Source organism: Eptesicus fuscus, chromosome 9 (assembly GCF_027574615.1).
Source record: "Eptesicus fuscus isolate TK198812 chromosome 9, DD_ASM_mEF_20220401, whole genome shotgun sequence".
Classification (NCBI taxonomy): Eukaryota; Metazoa; Chordata; class Mammalia; order Chiroptera; family Vespertilionidae; genus Eptesicus; species Eptesicus fuscus.
Genome location: NC_072481.1, coordinates 67,014,938 through 67,037,369, shown reverse-complemented (window position 1 = coordinate 67,037,369; position 22,432 = coordinate 67,014,938). Strand labels below are relative to the sequence as shown.

Sequence of the window (22,432 nt, the reverse complement as noted above, 5' to 3'; positions counted from 1 at the left end):
TGTGTTTGCTTCTATGAATTAGATGAAACAGCTATCTCTCCGAGTCTTTAAGGAGTGACCTTGTGCAGGAATGACTTCTGTGTAGATTGTATGAGCTGGATGTTTTGGCAGGTCAGCTGAAGTGTCTGTGCAGTGCCTGGGGTCCTCTGGATGTCTGCTGGCTGATGTTTCAGCAGGCACTGGCTGAGTGATTCAGCATGCAGGACTTCAGGGGTTCCTGAGGCTACAGCAGATGACTGAGGCAGCTTGAGATATGGGTCTCTGGAGTACTGTAGAGAGCTGACTGGTAGGGCCTACAGTGGGTGCTGACTGAGGTCATTATGAGAGGGGGGGCTGTTGGTACTCTGGGAAACCAACTGTCTGGGGCTGCAGTGGAGATTTGCTGAGGTGACCCTGGCTGCATGACTCTGGGTGTGCCTTGGGATGGGGAAGTGCACTAGACAGGGCTGCAGCAGTGTTGGCTGTGATAGCCCTGGGGCAGGCCTTGTAGGTTTTGCCTGCTTGCTAGAGCTCTTGTTTTGAGCTCTGCCCCCACTATCTATATAAGGAGGGTAATGAAGGGTAACTTAAACAATGGTGCTGGCTAGCAACTCTGATCCCAGAGAATTCCCACAGATCCTGGAGAGTTCCTGCAGTTCCTACACATTTGACAGGCATCTAGTCATTAGTAGATTTTTTAAAATGTATAGTCGAAGTGCTTTTAAAATCACTGTGTGTGTTTTTCTGTGTTCCAGAGGAGGCATGTCTGCCTATGTGAGCCCTGCAATGATATCCCTCCTTGCTACAGGTCTTCCTGTCTGGATAGGGTTAACATAGGTGTGTGAACGGAAGGAGCCACATGCTAACCTGACAAGCTCAGGGGAGGCCTATGTGGCAGTCTTGCAAACTCAGAGACCTGAAATAACCACAAAGGATGGTTTGAAAATTAAATATTTAACTACAAACAGGTTATAGTGGGCAGTCATGTCCTAGGCCGATATCTTCCCTGACAAAGGTCAACTTAGATCTTTACTGAGCCCATTTGCCTTTTTGCCTCTAAGATAACATATCTGTGAGATGTCTGTGAGATGTCTGGGTAACTTGTAACTTCCTTTTTACCCCGGACCCCTCAGGGCACAACAAATGGCACCGGGACATTCCTTCATTGTTATTGTTATCAAGTTAATTGTCAACTGTTAATTACGTTAAAGTATCCTGTATCTATCTCTGTAAGAGAAGCACATGTCCATCATTTCACTTTTCACCCAATCCCAGAGGTTTCCCCGCTTTGCTTTGTCCCACCTCCCTAATCTGTCACCAATGGATTTCATGTAACTCACCTACGTCCCTTTTCTTTGATTTCAAGGTATAAATATAGATGTAACCCTGCATTCTCCGGAGCATTATCTCAATTCATTGAGGTTCTGCTTCCCGGCATATGTCGACATTTTGGCTCAAATAAACTCACTAAAATTCTTTACAGGTTTCAATGGTTTTTTCGTTAACATTTTTGGCGTAGTCGGCAGGATTCCAAAGAAAACTCACCCGGGATCATCCTTTGGACTTGGACTTGGAGCTAGGATCCAGCAAAGGGCCCGTTGAGCCCACCGGTTCTCCGCCCATTGGGTGAACGTGGGTGAGTGATCTCTCGGATCCAGGACCGTCCCTTGTTGGTAGAGGGTCTCTGACTTTATTTGAGCTGTGTTTTAAAATCCTCGAGGTGGAACCAGGGTTGACAAAACCCCAGGTTAAGGGTTGGCAGAACCCAGGCTTAGGCAGGACTGGAGGAAAAATGGGTGGCTGGTTTTGATTTTGGCTTTTCAATTGGAATTGCTGAGAGTCTGAGCAAAAATAACCTTCGCCGTATAAATGAGCTGAACTCATTCAGCTCCGAAGATAAAGGGGCAACACTTTTTTATTTTTAAAGAATAGTCCGATTCTGAGGTGTTCTTAGGTGACTAAGAATTTTGTGGAAGTGTCAGAAATGCAGGAGCCCCGTCTGGAAGTTCCGACTGTAATTAACTAAATGGCTTTTCTAGGGGGCCACCATAAAGGCTTGGTCTGCCCGGGCCCCAAAAACTTTTTTGTGGTTTTAGACAGCCGGGAGAGAAACTGAGGCCACATTTGACCTACTCCATAACATATCTAAAGTTTGCTCAGACTACAGATATCCAAAAAAAAAAAAATTAACATGGGAAATTATGCCTCCAAGGCTAGAAGCTCCCAAGACCCCAGCCCTCATTTAATACTCCTGATAAGAAGCCTTTACTTGCAAGTACTTAACAGAAATGAGAAAATTTAACTAGAACATATTAACTGAGGAATGGCCAGAAAGAAAAAATGCAGTTTGTTTGGGGTACCTATGTTAATATTTTGCATGCAGGAAAAAAAAAAAAAAAAATGCCGGCTCTGAAATTAAAGTGAATGAGTATATGGGAAGCGTATCTTGATTTGGAAACTAGAAGCTTCTAAGAAAAAAAATTTTTTTTCTTCCTATAGATGGAAATTAATAAAAAGATTTTCAGAGACTGTCTCAGAACTGTTCTGAAGTTAACAAATGTCTACAGCCATTTTTGAATAGTCCTTTGGGAGTGGACTGAAATTCTAGAGAGGGGCAGTTCCCAAACCGGGGACAAAGACACTGCTTTGGTAATTTTAATGCTAGACATTCTCTGGTGTAAATTCTTAGTGTGTTTTCTGCGCGCCTAATAACAGTGTTGATGTTTTTGTGTCTCTGTTGTTGTTTAATTTGTTGAAAGAAAAGGCAAGTCCCACTTCGGGGAAGCCTAGTTGTGTGTGGTGGGGTTGAAAGCGTGAGAGAGATTGCAAGAACGTCCCAGCAGCTGCCAAGAATTCTTAATCTTGGGGGCTCTTCTTGCTCTCCCTCTCAGGGTTCAGCTTCCAAAAACAGCTAGTGAGATTTCTGTCTGTTTGTCTGAAATATAATTGTGGCTGTCTATCTCTTAGGGATTTCAGTTTGCTCTTTCCTTTGTTGTGAGAATAAACAAATCATCCTTTCTGTCTAAGAATAGTTTAGACAGCCTCCATTTTGGACTGTGACTTGGCAGCCGCCATGTTGGCCGCATGGCTTGATGCTCCCCTTGAAAGAGCAAGGGCCAACCCCTCCCTTTGAATTAGCCAATCAGGAAAGACTGTGTGCCTGAGCTCCAATCAAGAGCAAGGACAGGTCACGTGCGTTGCTAAGGCACTCTGCTTCAGAAAGAAACTTGCAAAGATTCTCAGAGCCAAGTTCAAACAGGAAACTTTAGGAGGGTAGCATGTGTCCAGTCAGGGACACCGGCAAGCCAAGAGTCATGATTCCCTGTGGGGGCGTCTGCCAGTGATACTCTGGGTATTTGCGTTTCACATATTGGGAGTTTATGTGTTATTTTCAATGCTCAATACACTGCTTGCAATAAGCCTTGTGCCTCATTTTAAAATCTTGCATATTATTCTTTATATGTTGAAATTATAATTGAATCTAAAGGTATACAAATTTTATATTATTCTCTATGTCATTTTACAGGGATTATTACTTACCAAGAAGTTGTTGTCTTGGAATGTTATATTTTATAGAAAAGCAAGGTTTTTATCAAATCTATAACCATGCTACTTTTAAATTTTTGTCATTTGTGGAATGCTTTATTCTGATGCATTTGTAGGTATATATGTCTAGAAAAATCCATGAAAAGGACTCGGATTTACTCTTAACTTGCAGGCTTCTAAGCAGGTCATATTTTGAACTGGATGAAGATTTATAGAACTTCAAGGAATAAATAAACAAAAACAACTATGGGACTAAATGAATTGAGGATAATTATTCTTATGATTCTATTTAAAATATTGTTGACTCTTAAATCTTTTGTTTCCAGAATATAGGGAAAAGTAAAGAGCAGACATTCTGCATTGTAGGAACTAACAAATTGGTAACAGATTCATTTCACAGTGCGCTCCCGGGAGACGAAGGGTTCAAAGATCATGGCTTACAACCAGGAGATTTGCTGTCTTGGAAAAGACACCAAATAAAAGACTCTCCAACCTCATTGGAGGGGACCTTACCAGGTATTACTAACTAACCCATGTGCAACTAAACTTAAAGGAGGTAGCTCATGGATTCACATTTCTCATTTAAAAAAGGCATTTGACTATGAATGGACGTCTACTCCCATCTCTGACCCCATCTCCGTCTGCAGCGGAGATCAAAGACTTTTCAAGGATAAGGAACAGCTGGGACCTTTCGAGGACGAGAAGTCGCCGAGGACGAGAAGTCGCCGACCACGGAGGCAGACAGCTATCCCAAGATGACATCAACAAGGCCTGTATGATCACAAACTGATACTGCTTGAACCTTGTTTTATATCAACTGATGGTTATTGATTGAATGTATATAAAATGATTTTCATATTATTATTATCCTTATGGTTCCCTAGTGGAAACAATATCTGCCTCCCCAGACCTCTTCCTTTATTAGATATGAAAATTTAATCTAAATGCCTGCTAATCTTTCCCACCTAGTATACAATGATGTTCTGATTATCAGGTATGATCGTGAAATTAATGCTTGTTAGCCACACATTGGTCTTCTCCTACTATCAATATAAGCTTTGGTGGTTGTTGTTGTTTTCTGGCTCTATCCATTATAAAGGACCCACCTTAGGCAAATACCTCCAAGAACACCTCCCTGATAATTCCACTGGTAGAATTGTATATGGATGTAATCTGGATGAATATTGTATGGCTATAGAGATGGGTGATGAATAACTAAGAAAAACACCCTGATATAATGGCCAAAAGCTTGCAGCAGCCTGTGCTATCTGTCATAGCATATCATGTCCTCAGACTCACCAGCCATGCTCTTATGGCTGGATGTCTGTGAAATAAGAAAGAAATCAATGGGTCCCCATTTCAGAAATTATTGACATCATTTGGTGGGTAGATATGTTTATAATTACCCCACCGTCCTTGTGTCCTGGATGTTTGAGGAGCCCTATAAATACTCAAACTCTAGCCCATTTGGGAGTCTCCTTCACTCATTTAACTATGGCATGGGAAACTCAACATTTTTGGCTCCACTCAGTATACCCTAACTGCTCCCAAGTCATAGCTACCCAATGGCAACAATATTTCTGGTGGATCCAACAACATTGGTCTCCCTAAAAGAAGCAAAAGGGGAATACTTGGAGGAGTAGGGGCTGGCCTTGGTATCCTGGGACAAGCTGAACTTGCAGCTAATGAAGAACATCATTCATTAGAAAAGGATTTTTATCTCAAATAGGTCATCTAGAGGGAATGCTGTTTCAGGAAGAAGGAAAAACAGTGGGAAGCAGCATGGAAAGACAATAAAGCCTTAGTTTCATGGATAGAACAGACTCTAAAAACTTATGCACAAACCCAACAATGGGAATGTGCCTGTGCCCTAACTCAACAGGGCCTATTGTCTATGTTAATGCAAAGAATCTGAAGTGGCTATGCAACAATGGCCAACTATAATGGCTGCAGAAGCCCAGGCCAGACACTTAATGGGACTCATATGGTTCCCCAGGAATTTGGAAAAAATTTAAATGGGAAATGTGATCTACGATATTGTGTTTTTAAAAGCCCAGGTGTGAGTTAAATCCTAAGCTTAAAATTCCCAGTAGTTCAACTGGCTGGCGTAAGGACTATCCTCTATAATACTAGAATACTTCCAATGGGAAGTTGATGGGCCATATTTAAAAAATAATAAACAATGTGAACCCATCTCACTGTCAGTGAAAATTGGAAAGGTGAATGGTTATGCCCTCAATCCATAGGGAATACTGAATTCACCCAGTCCTGGCCTATTGTATCTACCCCCATGAATAACAACATATGGTATATGGGAAAGGGGCGTTTTGCTGGGAAGGGTTAAAAAACTCTTCTGTTATAATAACTGATTTTTACTGTAATAACACCACGTTTACTTTAAATAATACTGGAATATGGTGTAATACTGAAATTATAGGCAAAATAACTTTGCCTGAGGTTCATAAAACCTATGATAATATTGATACTAAAAAACCAATGTATTGGGAAATTGAACTCCTCCCCATGGAGCCATTTTTATGGGAACTAATTGGCCAGAAGAAAATTAGAACTTCTAGATAATGAAATAGTGGAGTCTTAATTCATTTGGCCAAACATATCATAAGGTACGAATGACAGTGGATGAAGGAGGAAAACATATAATTAGCTTAATAAAAATTATGATAATACATGTAAAGGGTTTTTCAGTTGGCTGTGATGCTTGTTCCCCTTAGACTTTTCCTTGTCTAGTATTAGACATTTTCTGTTCCTAATCAGTGTTATTGGTTTACTATTGTTACTTTTGTTCATGATATGTAAATGTTATATTAGATGCAGAAAAGCAGAATGTAAGACAAACAGCAAAAAGACTCGGATCATGGTGGCTCAAAATTAGAAATGATCCAGAATACTTTTTAACAAGGACATATAGGATCTGACTGCCTCCCATTTACCTGCCTTTTTAAAATATATATGTAATTCGACCTTAAATGCCATCTAAGGTTATGGTCTTGCCCCATCCCCAGTGGTCCACCTGTTCAGCGAGACATGCTGACACTGAGACATCCTAGGAATGAGCCTTCCTAGCACCGTGGGACTCCATTATCCAACCAAAAGGTTGGTCATCAATGCATCCTTTGGATTGATTTATGACCAAAAGGGGAATGTGTGAACGGAAGGAGCCACATGCTAACCTGACAAGCTCAGGGGAGGCCTATGTGGCAGTCTTGCAAACTCAGAGACCTGAAATAACCACAAAGGATGGTTTGAAAATTAAATATTTAACTACAAACAGGTTATAGTGGGCAGTCATGTCCTAGGCCGATATCTTCCCTGACAAAGGTCAACTTAGATCTTTACTGAGCCCATTTGCCTTTTTGCCTCTAAGATAACATATCTGTGAGATGTCTGTGAGATGTCTGGGTAACTTGTAACTTCCTTTTTACCCCGGACCCCTCAGGGCACAACAAATGGCACCGGGACATTCCTTCATTGTTATTGTTATCAAGTTAATTGTCAACTGTTAATTACGTTAAAGTATCCTGTATCTATCTCTGTAAGAGAAGCACATGTCCATCATTTCACTTTTCACCCAATCCCAGAGGTTTCCCCGCTTTGCTTTGTCCCACCTCCCTAATCTGTCACCAATGGATTTCATGTAACTCACCTACGTCCCTTTTCTTTGATTTCAAGGTATAAATATAGATGTAACCCTGCATTCTCCGGAGCATTATCTCAATTCATTGAGGTTCTGCTTCCCGGCATATGTCGACATTTTGGCTCAAATAAACTCACTAAAATTCTTTACAGGTTTCAATGGTTTTTTCGTTAACATAGGTACCACCTTCTCTTTATGATCCCTCTCATTTTGCTGTGTAAAAGTTATTCAATCAGCCCTCATTTTTTTCAGGAGGAATTGCTCTATATGTAGGTGTATATTTGTGTGTGGAGGTGAGTTTAGACGTTTTCTATGCCACCATCTTGAATCCCTCTCTAGTTCCTTTTGTTGCTCTGATTGGGTGAGTTCCTCTTCCCTGTCGTCAAATTCACTTATTTTTCTTCTGCTTCATCTAGTTTGCTGTTGAACTCTTCTACTATATTTTTCAGTTTAGATATTATATTCTTCAGCTCTATAACTTCTGCTTGGTAATGTTTAATATCTTATATCTCTTTGTTGAAGTTCTTACAGTGTTTTATCTATTCTTCTTTCGTTTGGTGGCCATCTTTATAACCATTACTTTCAACTTTTTATTGGGTAAATTACTTATCTCCATTTCATTAAGGTTTTTTTTCTGAGGTTTAATTTTGATATCACATTTGGAACATATTCCTGTGTTTCCACATCTTGACTGACTCTCTCTATTGGTTTCTGTGCTTTAGATGAAATCACCACCTCTCCTGTTCTTGAAGTAGTGGCCTTTTGTAGATGAACCTTATTGTCCAGCCTGCCCTTGCTCTGGCTTGTTTCTCAACTCTTTGTGATTATCCCAGCAGCATATTTTTTTTTTTTGTTTTTAATGCTCCCATTAGTTTAGGGTGTGACATGATATGTCAGTGTCTCAAAGGGTAGACTGCACCTAAATTCAGGCTGACTGGAAGTCAGATCTTCAGGCAGCAGAGTTTTTAAAATACAAATAAATGCAATCCTATGGGACTATAAGCATAAACCCCCAGGCCACCAAAGCCAGATATCTGTAGGTATCTGCTGGGCAGTAGTCCCAAAAATTGGGGCTCCAGACAAAAGTATAAGCTTCTTTCTGGGAGATGCTATTAAGCTGTAGCAAGGCAGAGAAAGACTATAAAGATGGTTTCCCCCAAACTCTGTTCCCTAAAAGTATAGCCTCTAATTGTGCCAAATCTGAATTTTGCTCTTTTGGCACAAGCTCCAAGACAAGAAAGTTGATTTTTGTGTTGTTTTTTTTTTTCCAAAAATACTGAGGAGGGGGGTGTCTTAATCTTCTATCTGTATAGGATCCTGGGTGTGGTGGTCTGCCACTAACTGTCTCTCTGATTTGTACAGTCTCATGGGACACAGGAACACAAGCACCCCTGGCTAATGGGTCCAGGCAATAAAGGGGTATCCCCTGTGTGGCAGCCACAAAAACCAGGGTACGAAATGTAAGAAGTGGGTCATGGAACACATTTAAGAACTCCCTTCCAAGAGATGCTGGCGCTCTGGAATGTGGCAGAGGAACAATATGAATATAATACCTGCCCTCTGACTTCTCTGGAGAGGATTACAGTCAGCCCTTAGATGTTTGTTTAATTAGAAACCTGCCCCTCAGGCTATAGCTTGAATGTAAGCTAACAGGTATCTTGCAGAAAGACTCAGCTCCTGGGTCTGTTGTCTTTTGTTGTGCCCTGGCAGTGGTAGAACTCTTTCTCCCTTGGATACAGGCCTGTGGGACACACATGTATTAGCTCTCTGGCCACCATAACCAGGAGATATAGAGGTGTCCCTGGCAGCAACCACGAAAATCAGGACCCCAGACAAGTTTATATGGTCCTTTCTGAAAGATACCAGTAAGCTGGAATAAGGCAGAGGAAGAGTATAAAGATTGTGCCCACCAGACTGCATTCCTTGAGAGCACCTCCATAGTCCCCTGTAAGTGTGCCAAACCAGAAGCTTGGCCCTCAGGCCAAAATTCCTGGACAAGCAAAGAAGACTCTTCGGAAAGACTGGAGGTGTGTTTCAGTTCATCTCTGCAGTGCCCTGAGAGTAGTAGTGTGCCAAGAACTGTCTCTTCAATTATTACAGTGCCTTGGGACCTAGTAATATAAATCCTCTCACCTCCAAAGCCAGACTATCATGGGACATCTCCTGGATAGCAGACACAAAAACTGGGTCACAAAGCATAAAAACTAGAAGATCAGAAATGTTTAGAAGCTCTGTCCTGGAGATGATGGTAGTGTGGAGCACAGCAGAGGGAGAATACAAAGATATTGTCCACTGGAAAAGGGAAAAGAAACAAAAAGAGAAAAAATGGTAGTACCCCTTGGCCTTAGGAAGGTAGAGGGAGAATAAGAAGATGGCATCCACCAGCTTCTTTCCCCAGAGAGTATCACAGCAGCTCCTTTCCCCTCAGTCCAATGCTTTAAAATTAGCAAATAATTCTTTTTCTGTTTTCAAAGAGTTTCTGCACTGAGCCCTGAGGTGGGTGGGTCTGCATGTGAACCCTTTAAGAACTCACCACAGCCCCATGTGTCTTATGGGTGTGAGTCCTGCTTGTTTTCAAAGCCAGATGTTCTGGATCTCATCTCAAGTGCTTCTTTTAAACATTGGCGTGCCTGGTATGGGATACAAACCCTTCACTCTTCAGGGAGAAGCTCTAGGTTTTGAGTTCCTTCCAGACCGTGGGTCGCTGTGCAGGGGGTGGGGTTTATGGTGAGATTATATCTCAGCTTTTCTACCCACTTCAATGTGTTTACCATCTCATTTACCCATTGTAAAGGGATTGCTCCACCAGTTTTTAGTTTTTTGTTTTTTTCCCCCCAGAAGAAATTGCTTCATACATAGCTATAGTTTCAGTGTGTCTATGGGAAGTGAGTTGAGGATCTTCCTACATCGCATCTTGAACTGAAACAATTTTTAAAAATTATTTCTGAAAACAGCCAGATTCTTATTTTACTTTCTTCATTATATCCTCCTTTTTATGCTAATTTATTTATTCACTTTGTCACTATTTTAAGTTAATAACTTACTTTAATTAATTGCATTTTTGTAGATGAGTACTTGACACAACCAATTTTTTTTGGAGTAGTGGTGAGTTTTCAGATTACATTAGGTAGAGTTTAGTCTATATATTTTCTGCAAAAAAATAGCTAGTCTTATTTGTAATACATGAATTCAATCAATGCCATTAACTGAACAAGGTGCCATATGTCCTATGTTAATTATTACTCCATTGTCTTTGTAACTTCTCTTTATTTTGTTCCTACAGTTTACTTTGATTAGAGTGGACCAGATTAGAGTAGACCAGAAATTGAAATTTGACCATCATTCATTAGATAAACATCTGGTAATCCAGTCACCATGTTTGATTTTGTGGATACCAGCCATAAATTTATTTTTCTTGGGCATGTTTCCTAAAATTTCTCTTCAGTAACATGTCATTCATATGTGTTTAATTTATAATTTGTATGAGTATGTTAAAGGAATCTATGAGCAAAGAAATCTCCAAAGATAAAAAAAACTCCAGTCATAAAAATATTTAGCTGTCTTGTCCCAAGACTGTGCTGACTGTAACTATGCTTTCCTTTTCCTCAGGTTTAAATCCAAAAGCTAAAAATTCCAACATACCCAGGGAGTGTATCAGGTGTTATTTTCCAAAACGGAAGTGTTTTGTCTTTGACCGGCCAACACAAGACACAAGTCTCCTAGCCAAAATTGAGAATATTTTGGAAAGCCAACTGGATCCTAAATTCCGGCAACAATCAGATAATTTCTGTAATTATATCTTCACCCATGCAAAGACCAAGACCCTTAGAGAAGGAGTCAAGGTCACTGGGAATCGTGAGTCTTCTTTTCTAAAACCATATTTCTGAGTGGGTCTCATATGTGTTAATTATTTAATTACTAGAGGCCCGGTGCATAAAATTCATACACGGGAGGAATGGGGTCCCCTCAGCCCAGTCTGCACCCTCTCCAATCTGGGACCTCTTGGGGGATGTCCGACTGCCATGTGGACACAAGATGGCCACTATAAAATGGCTCGCAGGGGAGGGCAGTTGGGGGTGATTAGGCCTGCAGGGGAGGGCAGTTAGGGGTGACTGGGCTGGCAGAGGAGGGCAGTTGGGGGCGACCAGGCCAGCAGGGGAGGGCAGTTGGGAGGGGTGGGATCAGGCCTGCAAAGGAGGGCAGTTAGGGGCAACCAGGATGGCAAGGGAGGGCAGTTAGGGGTGACCAGGCTGTCAGGGGAGGGCAGTTAGGGCAACCAGGATGGCAACATCCCTCTCACAATCCTGGATCTCTGGCTCCTAATTGCTCAACTGCCTGCTGGCCTGGTGGCTCCTAACTGCCACCTCCGCTGGCCTGGTCATGCCTTATTGCCCCCCTGCCAGCCTAGTTGCACCTCACTGCCCCCCCCCGCCTGCCAGGCTAATCACCCCCAACTTCCCCCCCTTGCTGGCCTGGTCACCCCCAACTGCACCCCCCCCCCCCCCGCCAGCCTGGTCACCCCTAACTCCCTGCCCCATCAGCCTGGTTGCTTCTCCCCCCCTCTCCCCCCACACTGGCCTGGTCGTCCCACGCAGCCTGCTGTTAAGTTGTTTGGTCGTCCCTCACTAACACCCCTGCTGGCCTGGTCGCCCCACACAGCCTGCTTGTTCAGTCATTTGGTCATCCCTCATGAACCCCCTTGCCGGCCTGGTCATAGGCAGCCATCTTGTGAGGGCATGAGGGTCAATTTGCATACTACCTCTTTATTACCCTATATAATAAAGAGGTAGTATGCAAATTGACCGGCCACCACAAGAGATGGCAGCCCCATATGGTCAAAGATGGCCACCCCCATGTGGACACAAGATGGCCACTATAAAATGGCTCGCAGGGGAGGGCAGTTGGGGGTGATTAGGCCTGCAGGGGAGGGCAGTTAGGGTTGACTGGGCTGGCAGAGGAGGGCAACTGGGGGCGACCAGGCCAGCAGGGGAGGGCAGTTGGGGGGGTGGGACCAGGCCTGCAAAGGAGGGCAGTTAGGGGCAACCAGGATGGCAAGGGAGGGCAGTTAGGGGTGACCAGGCTGGCAGGGGAGGGCAGTTAAGGCAACCAGGATGGCAAGGGAGGGCAGTTATGGGTGACCAGGTTGGCAGACAGAAGCAGTTAGGGGCAATCAGGCAGGCAGACAGGTGAGTGGTTGGGAGCCAGCAGTCCTGGATTGTGAGAGGGATGTTCCAGATTGGAGAGAGTGCATGCTGGGCTGAGGGACACATTCCCACCCCCCATGCACAAATCTTGTGCACTAGGCCTCTAGTATAGGATAATATGTGTTTTTAGTATTTTGCTTTATTTTATATAAAAATGTATACTTATAAATATTCATACTCCATATAGAAATATATATGTGCTTTATAATTTTCTATGTGATTAACAAATCCTTTCCCAAAACTCCCTGTATTATCACTAATATCTTGGAATCCCACATTTAAGAAGAATCCCACTACTGATAATAAAACCACTAACTGGGTATAAAAACAGAGTATGTTGTATTTCTAGGGGAAGTCCTATATAGTAAGTGTTTTTCTCAAAGAGACTTTTTGGGAGTTTAAATAAATACTTGTTTCTGAGTACCTGAAATCTATTGAAAGCTTAAGAATCTGGAACAACTATTATCTGAATTATCCTTCCTATTACTTTACGTGTGTAGTATATTTTTATTTTATTTGTGTAATGTGTAATAATTATTCATAGACACCTCTGATTATGTTAGATAAAGATAGGTATTTAACCTTTTTTGTGTTGTCCTGTAGAACAGTAGAATAATGAGTAAATGTGAAAATGAAGTAGGTGTATGTGTGTGTGTGTGTGTGTGTGTGTGTGTGTGTGTGTGTGTGTGTGTGGTTTCAGAATTATAATCTCAGAATCTTGGATCTCATTAAGTGATAAATTTATATTGATCCCTGTTTCCTATTTTATTCAGGTTTGGGGACTCTGGTGGTGACATATGTAGATACCATCAATAAAGGAGCAGTGCCTTGTTTGGAGAACGCAGTGACAACTCTGGCCCAGCTTGAGAACTCAGCGGCTGTGCAGAAGGCAGCTGACCACTACAGCGAGCAGATGGCCCAGAGAGTGAGCTTCCCCACTAACACCCTGCAGGAGCTGCTGGACCTGCACACAGCCTGTGAGAGGGAAGCCATTGCAATCTTCCTAGAGCGCTCCTTCAAGGATGACCAGAGGGAGTTTCAGAAGAAGCTCACGGTACTTTGTCTTAGTATTTGTCCTTACTAATTCTTGCCCTTCTGGGATGATGCCTTCAGTTCTACAGATTCATCTCAAAGCTCATCTCCTGTTCAGCATAAAGTAGTCTGGATTTTCCAGAGAGGGAGAATATTTACTTCTTTTTCTTCAAACTCGGGAAAGATATTAAAGATCTGTCTGATCTCTCAAGAAAATCAGCATTGGTTTCTCCTTTTACAATTCACAATTTAGTGAATTGTGGCATGATTCCTGACCTCCTCAAAGTCATTTCTGAGCTGGTTAATCTCCAGGTATATTCACTCCTATTTCTAGACACTTGATTTCCTTAGCATACTCTCTTAACAGGTAATTATTTATATTATTTTAGTTTTATCATTTTTATCAAAGATAGAATCACAGAATACTACAGTTACTAGGAACTACAAAGAATATATAATGCAATCTCAACATTTCACAGGTGAAGATGAAGCCCAGGGAGGTTCGGAAGCTTTAACAGGGTCTTGTAGAGAGTTTTCAGAGTCAGAAATAAATTTGATTCTTGCTACACTGACTGAATGCTTTTATTAAGAGGACCACAGAGTACCCAGCTAATAAATTCTTTGGAATTTTATCTTCTATGTTCCTTTCTCTGGTGACACCCATCTACATTTCCCATACAGGAAATCATAAAGAATAAGAAGGAGAATTTATTGCTGAAGAATGAAGAGGTTTCTGAGAAATATTGCCAGCATGTACTTGATCAGCTTTCAATGGCCCTAATGGAAAGTATTTCAGAAGGAATTTTCTCTGTTTCTGGAGGGCACAAGAACTACAGGAAAGCAAAGGAATGGATTGAACGGCGATATATGGAAGTACCCAGAAAAGGAGTGAAGGTGAGAATTAAGGGGAACATAGGGATACTACAGATTAAAGTCAAGAGGGTCTCCTGAAAATATGAGAGCACAGCATTAGTTGTGGGTAATATGAGAATATGGGGATATCATGACTGATTTAGCTTTTAAGGTCCACTATTTACTCTTTCTTCCTAAGTAGAGTAGAAATATCCATTCTCAAAAATGAGTATAAATTTCTGAAATTTATGAGAGAGAACAGAAATTACGCATTTCATTGTCTAACAACATGACATTTAGTGTACTATGTTTTGAGGATTTGTGATGGAAAGCCAGAATCTTTGCACTCAAAACTGTTCAAAGTGAGGAAGTCAAATAAATGGACAATTACATACAGTGGTAACATGTATGTATCTGTGACTCTGGGATACACTGGTGATGGTAATAAATGTAATAAAAACAATACAATTAACATATCGAATTACTACTAATAGTTAGTACTTATAGGCAGAATATTAAGCTCTTTCTCTTAACATTTTAATTTGACCATCCAAAATGTTATGAAACATTTATTTTCTTACCCACATTTAATAGATGTGAATTAGGAGACACAGGCACATTATATAATTTGCTTAAATTTGCACATCTAGCAAGTGCCTAGGGAGAGTAGCAAAATAGATTAGAGTCTACATTTCACATAGGGCATATCCTATATAATAAAAGGCTAATGTGCAAATCAACCAAACAGCAGAACGACTAGTTGCTATGAGGTGCACTGACCACCAGGGGGAAGACGCTTAATGCAGGAGCTGCCCCTGGTGGTCAGTGTGCTCCCACAGGGGGAGCAACACTCTGCCACAAGCTGGGCTGATGGCTGGTGAGCGCAGTGGCAGTGACGGGAGCTTTTCCCACCTCCGTGGCAGCGCTAAGGATGTCTGACTGCTTGCTTAGGCCCACTCCCTGCTGTCAGTCGGACATACCCTGAGGGCTCCCAGACTGCAAGAGGGTATTGGCCAGGCTGAGGGACCCACCCCCTTGGAGTGCACAAATTTCATGCACTGGGCCTCTAGTAGTCTATAAAATCTCCCAGAAGTGGAGGGAATGTAAAGTTTGAAATATTTGTACATGTTGTCCAGGTTGAATGTTATTCAAAGGGAAGAGCCCCAGGTAAACATGCAAATCCATAACAGAACCTAAGGGTTATGGGTTTGTGCCACAGTACATAATTCTCACTGGCTGACCTAGAGCATGTGGAAAGAAGTAGTGCTGGAAGAGGGAGTGGAGGAAGACATGGAGAGTCTTTGGTTACAGTAAAGTGCTTGGACACTTTGTAGAGGATCCTGGAGCATTTTAAACAGAAAGTAAAAATGACACATATGGACTTGTTTGCACAGAACAAATCTCCTCAGTGGAACTCTAAGTTCTTTGTCCCTTCTTGGGTCCTCAGGCAACGGAGGTCTTCCAACGCTTCCTGACGTCACAGGTGTCAATAGAGAAATCCATCCTGCAGGCAGATAAAGCCCTGACCCAAGGGGAGAAGGCCATAGCAGGTATCGGGCATGATGCAACTCTCAGTGTGGTGGGCATTTCCTGCAGTGCTCTCTGACAGATCACATTAAGATCTTTCCAAAAGAACAATTTTTTTTCCTTTTTTCTGTGGAATTCTCATTCTGCCAAATCTGAACATAACAAGCAGAGTGTGGTTGTATGTCAGCCAGACAGTCAAGGTCTTTTCCATTACATTATCAAACCTGCTCTTGATGGTGTAGCCATTGGGTGAAATCAGAGATTCTTCATCTCGTTCAAATTTGATTTGTTCTCTGATCTCAAAATGGTAGAGTTCAGGCCTGATCTTGTACTTTCTTCTTTTTCTAAAATTGTCATGGGGCAGAGGAGCGGGCCAAGAAGGAGCAAGCTGAGAAGGAACAGGAGCGGCTAATACAGAAGCACAAGGAGCAGCAGCAGCATATTGAGGCACAAAATAGGAGTCTGGAAGAAAACATAGTCCAACTGAGAAAGAAGCTGGAGAAGGACAGAGATGAGGCTCTGAGAGAACAGACAAGAATACTGGAACACAAGCTGAAGGTAAGTCTGGCCATGACCTCAATAGTTGCTCATGGTCATCACCCTGGTAAATGAGAAAGGAATAGGTGAAAGTTAATGCAAAATTAAAAAGAAAACAACTACTGCTAGTTACTGCATTTGATTCACCAAAAAGTACCGAATCCTGGCTTTCCAAGAGGCCTTTGAGTTTTGTCCACACTGAGACTCTGGAGAGCCCAAGATGACCTTGGGTCCTCCAAGTCCTTGGAGAATATAAATAGCCTCCCCAAAGTTCGAGTTTCTACATTAGTGGGATTCTAGGGTGATCTCATGAAGCCCTAATTAAAACAGGTCTTGAATAGATTATCAAGTAGATATTCTAACCAGGTGTTTTTAATATAAGCAGCAACTGGGTACTTCATCAAGATTGCTGTCAGTTATCCAGAACTCTACTACCAGCAAAGACCCTGATTTGGGTCCATGCTGGCCTAAAACTATCACATATATCTAGATGTAGAAATATGGGGAACTGACATCTCTTAAACCTGCTTCGGTTGTCTCCAAGTATGGATAGTTTGCCTAAGTCACCACATAACATTGGGAGAATTCTCTTTTTTCTCATCTAAAAGTGTTTACATCAGATTTTTTGATCAGCTTATATGTTACTATTATTATTTCTACAATATAGGGGACCATGCCATTTGTACAAGTGGAATAATGGTTCTCTCCTAATCCATACTTTTGGTTGGTACACATTATTGCATTTTTCTTCATGCCTGGCTAAGTAAGGCTGAAAACTATCCTTCCTCTCACTGATCAGGTCTAACCCAGAAGATATTGTCTGCTTAAAATATTATCCTCTAATCTTACCTAATAAAACAGTAATATGCAAATTGACCGCACCTTCGCCACACTCATAAGCCACGCCCACCAACCACGCCCACTAGCCACGCCCACCAGCCAATCGGAAGCAAATATACACTTTAAACCAGCAAAGATGGGGAGGGGGGAGAGGGCAGCACCCATGCCAGTGAGATCCAAGCCATGATGGTGGACTGGGGCAGGTGGTTACGGCCGCCCAGGTCCGCCATCACCGATTGCGGACCGGGGCAGGCGGCGTGGGTTAACGCCCACAGCCGCCTGTCTAGGTCCACGATCACCAATCGCGGACCAGGGCAGCTGCCTGCCCAGGTCCATCACTGATCATGGACCGGGGCAGGCGGCGTGGGTTAACGCCGGCAGCCGCCTGCCCAGGTCCGCCATCACCGATCGCAGACCGGGGCAGGCGGCGTGGGTTAACGCCCACAGCCGCCTGTCTAGGTCCACGATCACCAATCGCGGACCAGGGCAGCTGCCTGCCCAGGTCCGCCATCACCGATCCGGGACCGGGGCAGGCAGCGTGGGTTAACGCCCCCAGCCGCCTGACCAGGTCCCGGATAAGGGCTTCAAGTCAGCCATCGCCAGTGGCAGCTGACTCAAAGCCCCTATCAGGGATCATGGACCATTGCAGGCAGCGTGGGTTAATGCCTGCAGCAGGCTGCCCAGGTCCCCGATCACGGATCCAGGTGGCGTGGGTTAGCACCCACAGCCATCTGACCAGGTCCCCGATAGGGACTTGGAGTCTAGCATAACGAAAAGAATAGTCAGCAAAAGCAGGAGACAAGGTTTCATAAGTTCTCCCCCAGGTCACCACTGTTCTCTTATACATTTTAATTATCCCAGACTTTGCATGATAGGATTTGATTTGAATTATGCCTGATAAAGATTACATGGCATGAATTGTAGGCTCATTCTTTCTTTTTGTGGTTGCCTGACTGAGAAAGGCCTTGGAATGAGAGAAGGCACTTTTATTTTCCTTTTTCATTCTTTAGAGGCTGAGGAATTACAGTTATATGAAGAACTTAGTGAGAGAATGAAAGTCTCATGCTGTATTTTTCTGTAAGTTTTATCATGTGGACTATCAAAAACTTGGTGGGATCCTTTTCAAGAGGTGTTACAAAAATTATATTGGAATTAACATTCAAGAGTAAAAGGAGAAAAGTGAGTGGTGGGTAAAGGAAAGAACTTTGTCCTAGAAACCAAATAGAAGCCACATAAACCTTCAGATTCTTACTCATTGTGCTTTGGAGGTATTAAAGGATAATTTTTAAAAAAGTTAAAATCATGACTGTATAGATAAAAGGCTAAGTGACTGACATTTGTCCATCCGTCCGACCAACTGGTACATATGACGCACTGGAAATATAAAAATAAACTTTGACTCGCACACGTGCCATTCATATAAAGCTCTCGCTGGCGCTAATTTGAATGTTGCATTTGGTGGGAAAGTTCTTTTCAGAGGGGATTTTTGTGTTGCCATGCTATACGATTGGCCATAGTACAAATAAGTTTTAAAGTACTGTAGTGTTTGGGGATGTTTCAGACAGTTGTCTCTTAAAACAAATATGAGATCAGAAGATTCTGCTTATAGTGAATGGTTAGTAAAACTTGGAGATGGCAAACTTGATAGCAGTTTTCATTTAGGAATGGATATTATTAAAATTCCCCATGAAATGATTTTTAATGGATCTATTATTTAAGCCATCTTTGGAAATAGTATATCTATAGATAATATTAAAAATATATCTAAACATGCAATTCTTTGTTCAAAAAATGAGCACGTTCAAAAATTAAATGAAGAAATTTTGGATATACTTGATGGAGATTTTCACGCCTATTTGAGTGATGATTCCCTTGACTCAACAGATGATGCTGAAAAGGAAAATTTTCCTATTGAATTTCTTAATAGTATTACTCCTTCTGGAATGCCGTGTCATAAATTAAAATTGAAAGTGGGTGCAATCATCATGCTATTGAGAAATCTTAATAGTAAATGGGGTCTTTGTAATGGTACCAGATTTATTATCAAAAGATTGCAACCTAACATTATCAAAGCTGAAATATTAACAGGCTCTGCAGAGGGAGAGATTGTTCTGATTCCAAGAATTGATTTGTCCCCATTTGACACTGGCCACCCATTTAAATTAATTCGAAGATATTTTCCTGTTATGCCAGCATTTGTGATGACTATTAATAAATCACAAGGACAAACTCTAGACAGAGTAGGAATATTCCTACCTGAACCCATTTTTGGACATGGTTATATGTTGCTTTCTCTCTCGCTTTTTTTTAAAAGTATTTTTAAAAAATATTTTATTGATTTTTTTTACAGAGAAGAAGGGAGAGGGATAGATAGTTAGGAACATCGATGAGAGAGAAATATCGATCAGCTGCCTCCTGCACACCTCCTACGGGGGATGTGCCCGCAACCAAGGTACATGCCCTTGACTGGAATCGAATCTGGAATCTTTCAGTCCACAGGGCGACTCTCTATCCACTGAGCCAAACCAGTTACAGCTGTTGCTTTCTCTTGAGTTCAAAGAGCATGTTACGTTAAAGTTAAAGCTGTAAATACTTCATCTCAAGGGAAATTAGTCAAGCACTCTGAAAGTGTTTTTACTCTTAATGTGGTATACAGGAAGATATTAGAATAAGTTTAATCACTTTATCAATCATTATTTGCATCAATGTTGTTTTTATATTACGAGTTTGTTATTGTTATATCAGTTTGTTATTGTTATATCACTTTGTTGTTTACTTATTAATAAATTTATGTATTATTTTCATATACATTGTACTCATTTCCTTTTATCTCTCACACTTTTATTATAGAGAAAGGGCAAATAGCAATATTAAAATATTTCATCTAATTCCCTTTCAATGTGCACAAATTTCGTGCACCGGGCTACTAGTAATATAATAAGAGAGACTACTTTTATGTAGAAAATAAAGAAAAATTTATATGTACATTCTTACATATAAAATTTTACTATTTAGAAATGGGGATTTTCAAAAATTTACTTTTCCCTTTCTCCACACCCGTTATTTTAGATCCAAGAGGAATTGCTTAACGAAGGATTCAGGAAGAAATCTGATGAGATGGAGGCAGAGATAAATCGTCTGAGAAATTTGATTGAAAGTACTAAAAAGGATAAAACTCCTTGGATTTCACGGGCCCTGGACACACTTGCTGATGGAATCTCTTCAACCCTAGCTATTCCTGGTAAACTAATTGGCAAGGGTCTGAATGCCCTGAGCTCACTGTTTAAATAAGATTAGTTTTCTTTAAAGGAAATTATAGAATGTGCATATATGCTCTGTCCTATTTTTAGTGTGTATGGTTTTTAATTTTACTCACGAAAGTTTTAAACATAAAAAGTGCCTACTAGAGGATATCAGTGCCTGACATACATTGATAGATTAAGAGTTGGTTTTATTCATTTAAATTGAAAAACAAGCATCAAATTATAACAGAAGTTGGCAAACTTGGCCTACAGGTTAAACCTATCCTGCTACCTGATATTGTAAATAAAGTTTTATTGAAACACCACCACACACATTTATTTACATATTATCTATGGCTACTTTTATACCACAACAGTAGAGTGAAGTAGTAGGAGCAAGCACTGTATGACCCACCCAAGAAAGGGTTGCCATCCTCTGTCAAGGTTTAGGAGATAGAAAATTTTTTTTTTAAATTGCCTTTAAAAAAACATCAAGAATGTTACTGAAAGTCACAAAAGAAGAAATATATATTCAAGTCAATTCTTGATATAGCATGTTCACTTTTAGGAAATACATGTGCATAAGTATATTACACACCCACACACACACACACACACACACACATACACGCACACAGAAAATCCATTGCAGCATTATTTGTAATGGAAAGATTGCTAATATAAAGTTTAGTACATACATGTACTAGAATTCTAGTAACCATTAAATAACTTGACAATGGAGATTATATATCCTATATAATAAAGAGATAATATGCATATTAACCCTCATGCCCTCACAAGATGGCTGCCTACGACCAGGCCAGCAATGGAGTTAGTGAGGGATGACCAAACAACTGAACAGCAGGCTGCGGGGGTGACCAGGCTGGCAGGGGGGCCATGAGGGCAACCAGTCCAGCATGGGGAGCAGTTGGGAGCAACCAGGCCAGCAGGGGCGGCAGTTAGGGGAGACCAGGCTGGCAGAGGGGGATAGTAAGGCAACCAGGCTATTGGCGGGGAGCAGTTAGGGGCAACCAGGTTGGTGGGTGGGGATGCATTGGGGGTGACCAGGCTGTCAGGGGGGGCAGTGAGGAGCAACTAGGCTGGCATGGGGGGAGTAGTTAGGGGCAACCAGGCCAACAGAGGGAGGCAGTTACAGGCGATCAGGCTGGCACGCAGAGGCAGAGGCAGTGAGGGGCGATCAGGCTGGCAGGGGATGGCTGTTAGGGGCAACCAGGCAGACAGGCAGGTTAGTGATTAGGAGCCAGTGGTCCAGGATTGTGAGAGGGATGTCTGACTGCTGGTTTAGAATCAGGCCTAAACCAGCAGTCGGACATCCCCCAAGGGGTTCTGGATTGGAGAGGGTGCAGGCTTGGCTGAGGGGGACCCCCCCCCCACAGTGCATGAATTTCATGCACCGCGCCTCTAGTACTAATATAAAAACCTTTAAAATATGTTTTAATGTGAAAAAATTAGGTGCAAAATGTGTATAATGTAATTTATATGGAAATTACTGAAAACTACTGACATGAGTGGGATCCATAATTTTCATTATAGCTTCCATCTTTTGAATTTTGAAAAGAAAGTTTGTGTTTCCTATTCATAAATGAGAAATAACATGTAAAATATGATACTATTAATAAACACTAATAGAAATGTAAAATTGACCACGAGATGACAAATTGTTCATTAATTCTAGAAATGACATCATACTGTTCAATGAGGGGCTTAAGGCTAAGAATCAGAGCACTGGAAAGCACAAAATTTCCATCCTAATGTTTTCATTTTGGCTTTGGTTTTTTAATCACTATATGTATTTCAAAACTAAGGTATAAAGTTTTTAGTGATTCTTTCAAATTTCAGTGTGAATGTCCTATATTTTCTATTTCTGAATCACAGCTTTAGAATATTAAAATCTTCCCTGGCCAGGTAGCTCATTTGGTTGAAGCATTGTCCCCATATGCCAAGGTTGCGGTTAAATCCTGGTAGGGCACATATGGGAAGTAGTCAATGAATGCATA

The 22,432-nt window shown here is 41.6% G+C and overlaps 1 protein-coding gene across 1 annotated transcript in view; it reads left to right on the top strand.

Moving 5' to 3' along the window:
* The window catches only part of LOC103298005 (guanylate-binding protein 6-like), a 29,840-nt gene extending 9,142 nt beyond the window's left edge, over positions 1-20,698 (top strand). The window contains exons 5-10 of the mRNA XM_054721287.1: positions 10,790-11,035; positions 13,158-13,438; positions 14,098-14,310; positions 15,716-15,818; positions 16,160-16,353; positions 20,242-20,698. Coding sequence (XP_054577262.1) covers positions 10,790-11,035; positions 13,158-13,438; positions 14,098-14,310; positions 15,716-15,818; positions 16,160-16,353; positions 20,242-20,463 — 1,259 coding nt within the window. The 3' untranslated portion in view covers positions 20,464-20,698. The remainder of the gene's footprint in view (positions 1-10,789; positions 11,036-13,157; positions 13,439-14,097; positions 14,311-15,715; positions 15,819-16,159; positions 16,354-20,241) is intronic.
* The last annotated feature ends 1,734 nt before the right edge of the window (positions 20,699-22,432 follow it).